Genomic DNA, 15,080 nt, shown 5'->3' on the forward strand with positions numbered 1-15,080 from the left:
CCTGCTCACAGAAACAAAATGTGGACAAGCTGGTTTCTAAAACAATGGGTAAAATCTCTGGGAAACAAAAGTAGAATTGTTCACAAACAGTTTCTTGCCAAAACATTTGCTCAATTGTAACCAATTTATATTTGAAATGAACATGTAAAATTGCATCACTGGTTGCTAATTTTTGGGTCTTGCTGGAGGACTCTGTATATGTATAATTTACATAATATACTGATTCTGCAAGAGAAATCACTGGAATTTCCCCATCGGAGGCGAATCCCTTAGTTTTGGGACCTCAAGGCTTGGTATGTGCAGCCCGGAGAGTTGTGTCATCAACATCATATGTTATGAGTTTGACATGGCTGATGCAGATGGTTGTGAGTGAGTAGCATGTGTCTGTATTAGGGTTTTGATCTGATACTTGGCAAGTGATACATAACATTTAGGGAGCTTACAGACTGGAGTGACAAGTAATAAGAAACTTATGAAAGGCCACAAGCAACATGTGTCACTTGTCACATGAAACAGTCTTTTTGTTCCAGAGTGACACTTCAAGTTGGATATGTTGCTTGCCTCTAGCCATTTTCTCTGTTGGTCATACAGATGCACGGAATGCTTTTTTACATACTGACGAAGCCGGCCCCCGTGGCAGAGTGGTTAGCACATCACGCTACGATGCCAGGTGCCCCGGGTTCGAATCCCAGCCTGGGCATGGATGTTTGTGAGTGTCCATTCATCAATTTCATGACATCATCACTCACCCCATCTTCGCAAATTAGCCAATAGTGCCACAAAAGGCGAGATAAAATAAAGCAAGTCAATCAATCAATACATGTAGCGCATTCGGTTTAGCCTGAGCTCTGGCATGCACAAAGCAGGAAATGTTTGTCGTCTGCAGAAGACGTCATGTGACTCATAGGAGCAGTGTTGCAATTCGTGCAAGTTACAATTCCACTGGACATGAAACTGGCAAAGACTATATCTATATCCTACGCTGTTGTCTCATTAAAAATAATATTTACAAATCTAAAGTAGTGCACTGTCCTTCATGATTGTTAAATTTGTCAATTGTTCTACGAAGAACACACTTGTCAAATTCGTTCACATCACTTTCTTTCTTCTGTGTGGTTTGTTAGGCGTTACTACTTCGTTCCGGTTACTTTCTTGCAATCATTTTCATTTAAGATGCGTTTCAAAGTACTTACTGACACACCAGTATCCGCGCAAACACACTTTTGCACTTGTTTAACATTCAACGGGAGACCACTGTCAGCTTCTTTCTTCATAAACTTATGTACGTTGAGATAATTTATCTACTCTGACCGTGAATCACTTTGCTTTCTCCAATATTCTTTCCAGTTTTCACCACAGCTTCCGTTGAATTAAAACACCCTTCAACAACTCAGCTCAACAATCATCTTACTCGTAGTGACACGATCTGCCCCCTCCCCCTGAAGAGGAAAGGTAGGAGAGGGGAGAATGCCTCTTTTGCCAAGGGGCTTAATAAATGGGGGTTACACCGACACAAATAATTCTGTCATTCTCAAACTGTCGCTTTAAAAAACAAAAACTAAATGCAGACACCAGTAAGTACAGAACACCCCTTGAAGTCAGATTATGGATATGGGTAATTGTTAAGGCGGTTAGCAACTCTGATCTCAGTGGAACTCTCACATAGTCGCGCTGACGGCAGACTTTAGCGCAGCTGAACGCCAGAGCTCAAGTTAAACCGAATGGCCTTTACTGACAGAGCGCATATCACTTTATTGTGATAACTGACTTAGTCACCAAAACCTTCAGTCACCAAAATGAGATTCCATAGCAAAATATCTGATGCCAAAATTAATATGTATCCAAAACCTAAATGATATTTATTTATTATTATTATTATTATTTTTGCAGAATATTGCAAGATCTGATGTCGGATTACAATCGAGGTACAAACACTCCTTTCATCAATCCTCCAGACTGCAGCACCAAAGAAACGAAGGATTATTATGAAGTTATATCTAACCCTATGTGGCTGAAAAAGAGTAAGTATAAGTACAATTCTAAAAATAAACATGAGGAATTAATTTGTTTAAACTTAAAACAGTATCCAAGGGCCTCCCTGATAGCGCAGTGGTAGCGTCGTTGCCGTGTAAGCAAGGGGTCCCAGGTTTGATACCCGGTGGAAGCACAAGTGGTTCGGATCCCACTTTAAACTGTAGGTCCTGTCCCAATTAGCCTTACTGTGCATAAAGTGGACTTAAAACAACAAACCAATCAATCAGAACAGTGTACATGTTTTATATTTCATTCAGATTCATATTTTTTTTCTCATTGCAATACCAAATGTTAGAATTTTTAGCCAGGCTTTTATTCACCATGTGTCTCATAAATTGAGTAATTTGGGCATTTGCTGCCTGGTTTAATTATGAATCCAATTCAGCTAATCCGATGCTGAAATGCATGAGAAAGATTTAACAGAATACCAAAGACTCAGGTTTGATTTCTCGTTGAAGCACAGTTTTTCTCTGTATCACTCTTTCATGTAGCGGGTTGTGAATTTATTCTTCTCATAATGTTATGTACCATTAATTATTGAGGGGCCTCCCCGTTACCCTGCGGAGGCACATAGTGGTTCGGATTCCACTTTAAACTGTAGGCAGAGTCCCGATTAGCCTTACTGTGCATAAAGTGGACTTAAAACATCAATTCAACCAACCAACCATTAATTTTTGATTTGAGGAAAATATGGTTAGATATCACATAAAATCTTTGAAGGATTACATGCAAATTACCGCTGACCCATTACCAGTTTGACCTGACCCCAAATTCCATACAAATTCCCACTGATATTGATATCAATATTTAGAAATTAAAACAATTTAAAAGTAGTTAAAAAATGTATATGCAACTTTTAAAAAATATTTTCTAATTAGGAACTATTTCATACTAATCTTTTAAATATTCATAATTCCACATATAAGGTGGAATATAACGCCATGCCAGGAAGGCATATTCACATGCATGATATGGCACCACAAATTCTTGATCTACCCCATTTTGGAGGTACCAGGCTGGGTGAGTCCCAGAGCTGCTTTGTGTGGGGATGAAGCCAGAAAAATTCCGACCTTTGATCACCCACCCTACTGACTAGACAACCATGGCTCTAATTCCACATATGATAATTATTTCTTCCTACAATGCTGTTGCCAAAATAATTAAAAATTCACGTTTTGCATAATTTCCAGGATATCTATCTAGACTGCAAAATTCTCGCATGGCATTTTTGCAGACCCCACAAGATTCCAGAACTCAGAAAAGTATTACCTGGTATCTGTCAATACCAATAACGTCAGCATGATTATCAGCTCCATCCTAATGCAAATATATGTTGATCTTGTCAAGAAAATACTTTTTTGTTTGAATCAGAAAATTGCACTATGTGACATTGCTATGCTTATGCGTGTGTTTCATGTAAAATGTGTATAAAACCAAAGAAGAAATGCATGCAGTCTGTCAAACTGCATATCATTGTAGAAACACTGCCATCGTAGGTGAGAAAATGAATGAATGCAGACACAATGTAGTAGGCAATGACTGTAGGGCAGGTACTAGCTATGTGATTGCTACCCTCAAGCCTTGTTGATGAGCAGGGAACTGATTTATATGTTAATACATATTTATGTATGAAGCTGAAATCAGTTATACTGTATTTTGTATTATCTTTGTGCATCATGTCATGCAGACTCGAAAAATTCAGTTTCTATTTTACATATTTATATATTATGTTTTGGCTCATATTTTACATATACTAGTTATTTTTCCATATTATTTCCATATTTCAGAACATTTCTCAACATATACTCTATATTCGCAAAATAACAACATGTACCCGTGTGATCGAAAGAGTTGGGTGAATTTCTTGCATATAACAAAGTCTGAAGTGACATTAAACAAATTTAAGTTTACAATTTTTTTTGTACCCTCCAATTGCGTTAATTATAAGTTTTCTGTCATCCGAATAATAATGTTTTTTGTTTTCAATTTTTTACACCATCCAACTGTTTGTTATTGTAAAGCACTTGAAATTCCTGTTTATTTACAGTTGTTATCAACAATAGAGAATGAGGGCTCAAGCATCGGCTCCTGGTTGTTACAAACATTATTTTTGCAACATTCGAAGAGAGTCCCAAGTCGAGCAGCCCATTGCTAACCCCTTGTTACTAGTTGTGTGTGGCCAACAGCAGTGCCAGAAACAATGATTTTTTGGCACACTTACGAGATTCGCTTCTGGTTCCTCTTCAAGACAGTCACTGTATTAGTTACAAATGCCGAGATTGTATTTTATGTAGCTCGTGTAGTGTCTTATATTATTAAAAATGTAAATTTTACAATTTTAAGTCCATATTTAACTCCATATTTAGGTGAAAATAACTAAATATGTATTTACATATTTAGCGCATTTTTACTACGTATAAATCCGTTCCCTGCTGATGAGTATCAGGTAGAATGGAAATGTCTTGTTGACCTTCATTACTTTTCTGTTGTGTTCATTAGTAGTTTTAATGTGGATATTGTTAACCCATTAATGATTTTAATGCCATATTTCACTAATGGAAGATGGTAGCAATTAACCACATTTCCTCATTCAGAACGATGGTGTTTTAAAATTCATACACTGTTATTAATTTATTTGCATCTTGAATTACCATTTTACCACTCCCATGTCTTTTTTGTGTATATCAGATGAGATTGGCTTGCTAGTGCAGCAATAGACCGTTGGAGTAGAATACAAACAATCGATGTTTGACCACAATTTTCATAATTGATATTCATCATGAAGATAATGGTAAATGTCTCAGAAAATTACACTTGCTTCAGAGTGTACTTGACATATTGTGTAGCATTGTACTCTAGCATGTTTAATTTTTTAATGGTTGTATTTCTATTTTCCAGTTAAAAATAAGTTTTATAACAATGAATACAAGTCATTAACTGAATTTGTAAATGATGTACGGTTAATGCTGGAGAATTGCTATCGGTTTTATGGTCCGGATAATCAAAATACCAAGAGGGCTCTTCGCCTGGAGCAGATGCTGGAACAGCGAATTGTCACTTTGCCAAGGTGAGTTAAACATGATTATGTGTGTGGGTAGTGTGAAAAAATTACAATAGAATTTTGTAGAAATTCCTTGTGTAATGTTAGCAACAATGTATCTGAAATAAGTGTTGAAGCTTTCCTTCTGGTGAATGATAAATAGATTCTTTCGGGCTACCTTGAAGATGAGAGTGATATGAGCTCTCATAACCGTGGAAACTCCTCCAGAACTCCTGGTCGATTGCCCGAGAGAATCTCAGAATATAATGTGCTCTGATTCGATGGCACTGTCTTGAAAGACTCTACTTAGAATTGTTTCTAATACTCATAATACTATTGGTTTGCAATTATCAGCAAGCCCATTTAGTGGAAACCACTCATTCAGATGTTTAAAACCTGATAGATCAAAGAACCAACTTCAAATTCTATGTTTGTCTCTTCCGTCGAAAGCCAGGGAGGGTCACGTGAACCCTTAAACCAGTCAGCTTGCTCTAGCTGTCAAGGTGATGGTGAAATTCTTGTGGTATTATGCTTTCCCAAACTTATGCCTGACAGCAAAATACACCCCCAAACAAGGTGCAGCTAAGCCTAACGGTTGCCACCGGGTAGCAAGCAAATGGGCCTCTGATTCTCTGCCTCTCCGTGATGTGCAAGCAAAGGTCACATGTTGACAGCAGAAGGTGTCGTTTAGAACTGGACAAAAATCAGGCATGTGGAAACACCACCTTTTCCCCCTAGGCGATCAGGCTTTAATGGAAAAATTATTTACATAAAATAAATTATGAAAGTAAAACTGTTATCAGATAGGATGAAGTAGTAGAAATTGTGTGAGCATTGATTGTGTTGTGTTATATAGAATAGAACAGTATTACAAGTTTTTTTTGTATATTTTGTCACACTGGGTAGTTTCTTTGTGCCCCTGCAAAATTAAGTGGCCATTAACATAATCATTAAGAACTATTTTAATGGTAATCTGACAGGCTAAGGGACATGTGTTTTTATTATACTGGTATTATTATTATTATTATTATTATTACAAGAAACAAATATTATTTGAACCAAGATGTTATATTGTCAATTTGTTTAAAAAGTATTATTGTTTTTCAGAAGCTAATATTCACTCTTTTGGAATGCACCTTTACTTCCTTAAGTTTTCACCACATCATGTGGCTTTTTCATGAGAAGGAACAAGACTTGGGTTTCATTATGTGTTTACCCAAATGGTATCCAACCTCATGAAGAAGGTAGATTATGTTGCGAGAGTTTAAGGGAGTAAAAGTACATGTAAAAAAAAGTGAATATTACGTGTGTAAAATTATTGACGTTTGAAGTGAGTTATGATCTATGTAATATTTGTGTTGACAAATTTTAAATGAATTATTTTTTCTGAATAACTGTAGGGAACTGAGGGAGCAGTGTTGTTTAGATGCATTTCCAGAATACACTGTTGATCTTGGACCTTATACCAGGAGGAAACCTGCTCGTTTGTCAAGTGGTAAGTTTCTTGTTGCTCTATTGTCAAGTCAGAATTTGTGTTGATAAAATCAGAGGCTTATGTTAATTAAATTCTAGGGATGGGCCGATACAGATACATACTGTAAGGTAAAAGCTAAAGTCCCCCATGCACATAGCACCATGTCATGAGGCACATTTAGGGGATGTGGAGGTAGGGCCCCACACATTCTTGATCTCTGCCATTTTGGAGGTGATGTGATCAGCACCATGCTCTGGCTGCCTTAAGTTTTCACCACATCATGCAGCTTGTTCATGAGAAGGAACGCGGTTTGGATTTCATTATGTGTTTACCGGCCAAAAAAGTGAATATTACATGTGTGAAAATATTAATGTTTGAAGTGAGTTATGATCTATGTAATATTTTGTGTTGTCAAACTTGGAATAACTTATTTTTCTGGAAAGGGGGCGGGGGGGGGGGGGTTATGTCCGAAAGAATGTGATCGCTTCTGTCTCAATTTTGGTGTTTCAAACACATTTGGCAATTTCCCCCTCCAAAAGTATTAGCAGTAAGTGCATACATTTTTCCACATCGATTTCAAGCATGCCAGGCATTATGCGGGTATCTTATGGAGATTCACATGCTGGCGTAGCCTGCGTGGGGGTCCGATGAATTTCAAATGTCATGTAAAAAAAATATTACTTTCCCTTTTTTATTCTTCTAACTGATTATGGATTGTTTTATCATCAGGATTATAGCCCAAAGTATACTGAACAAAACGAGGTATCATTTGTACCTCTAACGTTCTTAGTCTCTGAAATATAAAATTTCATTATTCATTGCAGCCCCAATAGTTCCCAAGAAAATGTAGCGAAACCCACGAGAGAAAACACAAATTTTAACAAAACCTATACGGCAGAACCACAGTTCTCTATGCGGTCCGTGCACATTATATACTGAAGGTGAAGAAAAAGAGAGCATTGTATCAGCACCTTTTTGAAAACATTTTCAGAAACTTTTATTTTTCCCTTTCCAGACCATAATTTTGCACCTTAAAATCCTTTCCCTACTGATAAGAATACCAATTAATCTGTCCCAGCTCTAATTTATAGTTAACCATATTAGCAGTTATGATTGAAAAGAGTTATTTTTCATGATGTTTAGTAACCATGGTGTTAGCAGTTTGAAGTGATTTTTCTTGTCCAAAAAAGGTGTAAGTTGAAATAACCTTGTGTGTTTGTGTTTTGAAAAAAATGTAGTTTATACTTTATAAGCATCATTTTATGGTTTCAGACAACTCGTTTTCATCTCAATTGTTGAATCGGGTGAAAGATGAGCGATCGAAGAGAGAAAGAGAAAACAGAAGGAAACAGCAGGAAGAGAGGAAGGCTGAGAAAGAAGAGAAACAGAGGGAAGTTATAGAATGGGAAGATGATCTGCTGAATGGAGACAAGAAGAAACAAATGAAAGCTATGTGGGAGGTAAGGAAACTGATTTGATTACCAGTGAGCCAAGGACTGTAAACTAGGGATGGTCACTAAATCCAAATAGTCACAAATCCAGATTGAGATATCTGAATATCCCGATAATTCAGATATGTGGATAGTAGATTTGATGAAGAATTTGTAGAAAATCCGTACAGTAAAATACAAATATGACGAATAAAAGAATATGTGGATAGCCAGTAAAATGGATAAACGATAAAACTGCCCGGATAATACACATTCGGACATCTAGACATTTTAGATAATCTGAATATCCAGATATCAGATATTGGCATAATCTGGATATCAGACCTGGATAATCTGAATATCCAGTTAATTTTGATATCCAAATAATCTGGGCAATTCGGATATCCAGATAATTTTAATATCTGAATAAAATTTTATCTGCATTTTGCCATCCCTACTATAAACCACCCGGTTTTCAAAGCCAAGTAATAGAGCTTCAACTTTTTGTGGGAAAATATTGGCTCTGAATAAGCAAGTGACTATGAGGGCTTCCCCGATGGCATAGTGGTAACATCATCACCTGGTATTTGTTGCCCTGGGTTCGATACCTGGTGGAGGCACATTGCACAGTGGTTCAGATTCTGCTTTAAACTGTAGGTCCAGTCCCAATTCCTTTCGTTGCATAAAATGGGTTTTGAAAACAAACTCAAACAAGCAAGCAAGTGGCCATGGTTGATTAGTAATGAGTACTTATTAATCTGTTCAGAATATTACAGGCTCATACTTTTTGAGTCTGGCCATTCCACAGTCTGGAAAATACCACATGACACTTTCATAGAGTCACAATATTCTGGATATTATTCAAAGTGCACAATTTTTATGATTTTTTTTAATATTTTAGGACAAGGATGGATTTCTAGGTTAAAAAATTGCTTTTTTTAATATTTCAATCATGTCACATATGAAACTGCTTACAGTGGAATACTTATATATTAGAGAAAATAACTCCATGCTGCAACAGCCCTCTAGGGCTTTGGCATTGAATGATGTGGTTAGTTCATCAGGTACCATTGCCTCTTCTTTCTGGCTTTCAAGACCGGAGGGATATACTATTTTTTATAAAAATTTTGGGAGCTCCCACAGAGAATTGAACCTGGGACTGCTCACTGAAGGTGAGAGCACTAATTGTTTTACTGATTGGGCCTCTTATGTGTTAAGAATTATTATTTTCAATGTTAAATTGCTCAGTGTTCAAGTATGAGTATTATCTAAGTTTCAGTATTTTATTTATATTTTTTGTATATAAACACAATGAAACCTGCTGTAAGTGGACTCTTTACGAAATGGAAATCTGGCTAGGAAGAAAATATTTCGTGGTCCCTTGTCAAGCCAACCTCTTTCCTCCTCTCGCTTTCGATTTCTGTATAAGTTTATAATGTCCATTCGTGGAAAATCTTGGTATAGTGGAACCAGGAGCAAAACAACCTGCGCAGACCCACGAGTCCTGTGCACCGTACCCCCGCGAGTAGGGGAGGCGGAGAGTTGACCATGCTTCCTTATGGCCCGAGGTGGAGGGAAGAAGGAAAAGGTGCGCGGGGACTTCTCGTCCCAAGGTTTTTTTCCTTGTGGTCGATCTATAACTCGGTGGTATAGGATGCAAAATACTCAGGTTTGATCCCTGGTTGAGCTACAATTTTCATGAAAATTTTTAGTAAGTTGCATCGTCTGTAAGCTATTTCATACAGCTGGCTGAGCTAGAATGAAAACAATTAAATATTTTCTGTGCTTTCAGTTGCCACAAATTGGCCATTTTGTTTGCCTTACGCTGAAGGTGCTAAACATCAGTGAAGTTCCGCAGTTTGAGCTGGAAAGAATATTTCTGATGCCTCAGGCTTCAAAGACGCTAGCAATGCTCATGACATCTCTGCTAAGGTAAGGAGGACAATTCTTTCTTCTCGATACTCTCTGTGCTTCACACAGTGATAATTTGGGTTGTGGATATTTATGGCTTTTTTTTTCTGGTATGTGTGATATGCTTCAGAAATATGGAGAAATTCACACCAAACCAGGGTAAGTTCAGTAGCTTACTTGGTGGAGAAATGGTATAGCTATATGTTCCAGGCACCTGGGTTTGAGTCTGGTAGAACCTCCATTTTCATGTTATATGTATATGTAGTTCATCTCCTATGTGTCAAATTATAATACAGTAAAACTTCTCAATAATGGACAGGCCTGGGGGAAAAATAAATATTCGTTATTAAGAAGTGTCCGCTATTCAGAAAAAAAGTGTAGGATAAGCATATTACAGTACGTACTTTACGAACATAATGTTTTTATTTTTCCTACATTCAAAAAACAAAATACTGTACTACATATGGTGAATTTAAATTTACTAAAGTATCCCTACATACATTACAAATTTCAAAATAGAAAATACAGTACACGTAGTGTAATCCTTTGTTAAATTACTGCATTCAAAATGCTCTGTCATTTTCAATAGGCTCTAACTATTTCTGGCCAGACCCAGATTGTCCAAAATAATCATCTATATTTTTCTGAATCTTAAAGTTCTTTATAATTGTCTTTTCAATGTGTGTTTCAAGTTCAGATGCTAAACTGAGTCCCTCTTCTTCTGTTTTTCTTTTTCCATTAAAGTCAGTCATTTTTGTTTCTGCGACATTGTAGCAGAAGTGACACACACTTCTCAATGTAAGCCTTGTTGTGTGTGTGATTTCTTATCTATACGTGCACAAGACATACAAAATATGTAGGTTCAAATTAAACAACATAACTTTAATGCCTGGAAGCCATTCACGTACATCTTACACATGGTTACTATAACAACCAATCAATAACATGCTATAAAATACAAATTCTTCTTCTTCCTCTTATCATGCATCTATCACTCAAGATAACCACAAAGAATACTGTCTACTGTCTGCACTTTTAAAAGGAAATATGCTCGGTGTAACATGAAACAATGGACACTAGTTCGAAATACTGACCATTGTTGTGTCGAATTCCAGGAATTGCGACCGTTTTCTTTCAGGCTGTCCGTTATTAAGAAGTTTTATTTGCTTTGGGAGGTAGTTTTCAGTGTCCACGTCCGTTATTAAGAATGTCTGTTATTTAGAAGTAATATTGCCATTAAACCCCATGTATTTCTGCTGGGGAATTTAAAAATGTCCGTAATTTAGAGGTGTCCGTTAGGAGAAGTTTTACTGTGTATAAATTCTTGTTATAAATACTAATTAAATTAAGGTAATTCATATTTTGGGAAATGAGAGACGTGGTTGTAAATACAGAGAAACTTAGTACAGGAACCTCAATACTACATCTTTCAGGGGACCAAGCTGAAAACACTTAAAATGTGGGAAAATGTAAAATCAAGGAAAATTTTGTAATATTTTACTATGTTGGGAACATCAAGATAGACCATATAATGTGAGAAAATGAAAAATTGAGGAACAAAATTGGGGTTCCACTGTACTCACTTTCCACAAAGTGAAGCTCTTTTTGCTTGTTCTGTTAATTTTGGTAGATGGCAATGGCCACTGATATTAATAGAACATCCAAAAATAACTTCATGGGAAAAGTGAGTAGTAAGTTTCTCTGTATTTAAGGTGCTGTGTTCCAGCATATGTATGCATGTATATTTGTTCAGACATTTCTATGTGATTGAACTTATTTTATATTTGTCAGATTTTAAAGGTATGTGAAAGTGGATTATGTTTGCTCCTCCCGTGTCAGATAAATTAGATTTGTTTGATGACAACATTTACATTTGAAAATTTGCACAAAGTAGACATTGGACATTGTAACTCAGGCACCCATGCAGTGAATGCACAAGAAGTATGTGAAAATATCCCACCACATATTATTGATGTTTGGAGTAGGGCTACATTTTCAAATTTCCTGCTTTTTACGTGTTTCACTCTTGTTGCAGTAGTTAATGAATAAACTTGAGATAAAGAAATAGAAAAGTACATAAAAATTTGCCATAGTTCTGAGAAGTATGCTGAATGATTTGTTTCTGGTATTTTCCTCTCTTGAACATCAATGACATTTTATTTTTTTATGCAGGACCTTTTGATCTAGACTGACAACGATTACACTGGTCAATGATTACACTGGTCAACAGGTTTTCAATGTCTCTCAGATGACTGTTGTGTCTGAATATTTTCAGCATGCTGATTTCAAAAATGAAATCCATTTTTACCCATCACATCTAGTTTTTTTTCCAGAAGACAGCAATATATTAAGTGCCTTAATTTCACAATAAAATGTGTAGTCCCATTATTTCCCCAATAGATGGCTCTGTTTAAATGGTAAAATATTGATTTTCCACAATAAAATTCCTCAAGTTTTAAACTATGAGTGCTTGCATTTAATCCACCTTCACATGACACATTTGCATGATAATTGTGTTAACTTTGATTACGTGATTTTATTTTCAAAATCCTCTATGAAAGATTTCTTCTCAAAATGTCCCAACACTCAATATTATAATATGGTGAGTTGATTGAACTTTGTGGCATGGAGAAAAATCCTGACATGATGGGAAGAAATTGATGTAATTCTGTGATCAGAATTCAAACTACTTCCAGAATCACCAATTGGTTTGTAAACAACTGAAATTTCCCTTGTATAAATTCCTTTTATTGTGTTCTGTAATAGGTGTAATTGAATGGTGAATATGAGGATTTTCATAATTGGGAAAAGAGAGACGCGGGAGTATATAAATACGGAGAAACTAGTACGCACATTATCCACGAAACTGTTTTTTTCTTCCAACGTTCCAACGAGGATGGTGGCAGTGGCCACTGAAATTAATAGAACAAAGAAGAAAAAACAGTTTCGCAGATAAAGTGAGTACTAGTTTCTCCGTATTTATGAGGATTTTCTTTGTGAACAGTCCTGTCGTGATGGGAAAAGATTGGTGTCAATTTGCATGATCAGCATTGAAAATACTTCCAGAATAACTTATTGATTTGGAAACAATTGAAATTTCCCTTTTGTTGCTTTTTGTAATAAATGTAATACCGTGTGTCCCAGAAGTCTTTCCCTGATTACAAACTTTATTCATATCCGCTATATGCAATGTAGAGATGTGAAAGTGGTGCCAAAATGTTGGAAAACTAACCAAGTTTATTTGTTGCAGGTTTCAGTAATGTGGCTGTAGTGTAGCAGTGTCAATGCCAAGGAATCCCGAATTAATGCTCTTGATGTTGGGTGGCATCTTTCCATACAATGTTTCTTGGACTTGACATAATTTGGGAATGAAGATAAATTCCATTTTTTTAAATACCAACTTATTGATGGCAGATATTCTGTACATTTGAAAGTTCCTCTGCACTGTTATTGGTGACCGGGTCTCGTGATGCCAGAGGACATGCTGTGCTTTTTCCTGATTTGTGAACATTTACGGTTTTCTGGGCACTGACATGGCTACACTACAGCCACGTTACTCAAACCTGCAACAAAAAAAATTGGCACTACTTTCACATCTCTACCTTGCATATAACGGATATGAATAAAGTTTGTAATCAGGGAAAGACTTTTGGGACACCCTGTATAATGGCAAATATGAGGATTTTGATTGTGAAATTGTGAAAAATTGTGACGTGATGGGAGACAATGTATGTTATTTCTATGATCAGCATTCAAAATACTTCCAGAAACACCAATTGATTTGAAAACATACAAACTTTTTTTTCTGAAAATGTCAACCAGGGTTACTGAAGTTTACCATCAACTGTCATTGGTTATTCTAATGTATTTTCTTTCTTCTTTCTTATTTTGTAGTTCACCCACAGTTCGATTGAAACTAGACCGCCTGCCACCAATGCCATATAAAATATGGGCAAGAAAACTTACCCAAAGAGTTTCCCAGTGGTACAGGGTATATACAAGGGAAAACAAAGATGCTATTAAGGTTTGTAATGAACTTTATTTGTTACTGTAGTTCTTGCATATACAGATCTAATACAGTAATTATTGAAAATGTTGTTGAAAAAATCCTGTGTGTATGTGCAAGATCTATAGATGAAATCTATTGATAATGGAAATTAATAATTACTTAAATATGATACTTCTTATTCACAATTTTTAATACCATTAAACTTGGCTTTCTTTGTGGTGGAATGGGTAGCATCAAAATATTAAAATTGCTGTGAAAACCTATTTTTTTCATGTAACTCCTCTAAAAATGTTCAAACTCTGGAAAACCATATATGGCATATATTTTTCACGGAGCATATTTCCATGTTCTCGAGCATAGGGTAACTTTTTTCATTATGTTCACTTGTATATAGAATATTCACGAATACTACATCTGTCGAAGTTTTCATCAACCCTGGCTTGTCAGCCTACTACAGCAAGAGGGGTACCTTCAAGCTGCAGTTGATAAACCATCAAAGAAGAATCACACCTTTTGAATATTTTTTGGATTGACAAACCATTGCTTGTTCATAGTACATTTTCAAGCTGGAAGTAATGGGCCCGTGTATAATAAGATTATTATTTCACATAAGAGGAACAAAGAGGTTAAGTTGCTTTTTTGCCACTAACATTTTTGTTTATGAGAGGCTGAAATGGTTTATCTATGACAGTAAAGCTGATCTCCATGGAGTTGACAGATTTTACGAATTTGCACACATTTACTGTAAAGTAAAAAGCAATGAGTGCATGAACAAATTTAAGAAAACAATTAACCTTAAGAAGCACCCTGACTTTATGGATTGTCATCCAGCTTGAAGAATGCCCAGCTTGCAGAAAATTTGAAACATGTAACCAAAAAAAACCATCAAACTCTCAAGTTGACTAGTATGACTTGCCATGCAAGTTTTGAAGAATAGTTGAACATTTGCAGGAGGCATAACATGTTGACTGCTTCATTCATTTCAAAAAGTCTTCCACTGATGTAGTGGGAAATGCAGTGGTTCAATCCTTAACGGTTTCTGGCTGACATGTGGGAGACCCAGGTTTGAAACCCAGGTTGAAGTGGAATTTTTCAAACAATGTCTTAAATCAGCTCACCCAGTCTCTAATCAGTGGGTATCTGGAGCACAGTGCTGATTGCACCACCTCAATTTGGCCAGGT

At 36.2% G+C, this 15,080-nt stretch overlaps 1 protein-coding gene across 1 annotated transcript in view; it reads left to right on the plus strand.

The window, feature by feature from the left end:
• The window catches only part of LOC146000479 (uncharacterized), a 57,119-nt gene that overhangs the window by 9,339 nt on the left and 32,700 nt on the right, over nucleotides 1-15,080 (plus strand). Inside the window, exons 3-8 of the mRNA XM_083138158.1 lie at nucleotides 1,891-2,021; nucleotides 4,933-5,101; nucleotides 6,475-6,569; nucleotides 7,821-8,008; nucleotides 9,771-9,910; nucleotides 13,784-13,913. Coding sequence (XP_082994284.1) covers nucleotides 1,891-2,021; nucleotides 4,933-5,101; nucleotides 6,475-6,569; nucleotides 7,821-8,008; nucleotides 9,771-9,910; nucleotides 13,784-13,913 — 853 coding nt within the window. The remainder of the gene's footprint in view (nucleotides 1-1,890; nucleotides 2,022-4,932; nucleotides 5,102-6,474; nucleotides 6,570-7,820; nucleotides 8,009-9,770; nucleotides 9,911-13,783; nucleotides 13,914-15,080) is intronic.

Source organism: Lepisma saccharinum, chromosome 16 (genome assembly GCF_977018435.1).
Source record: "Lepisma saccharinum chromosome 16, izLepSacc3.1, whole genome shotgun sequence".
NCBI classification, from domain to species: Eukaryota; Metazoa; Arthropoda; class Insecta; order Zygentoma; family Lepismatidae; genus Lepisma; species Lepisma saccharinum.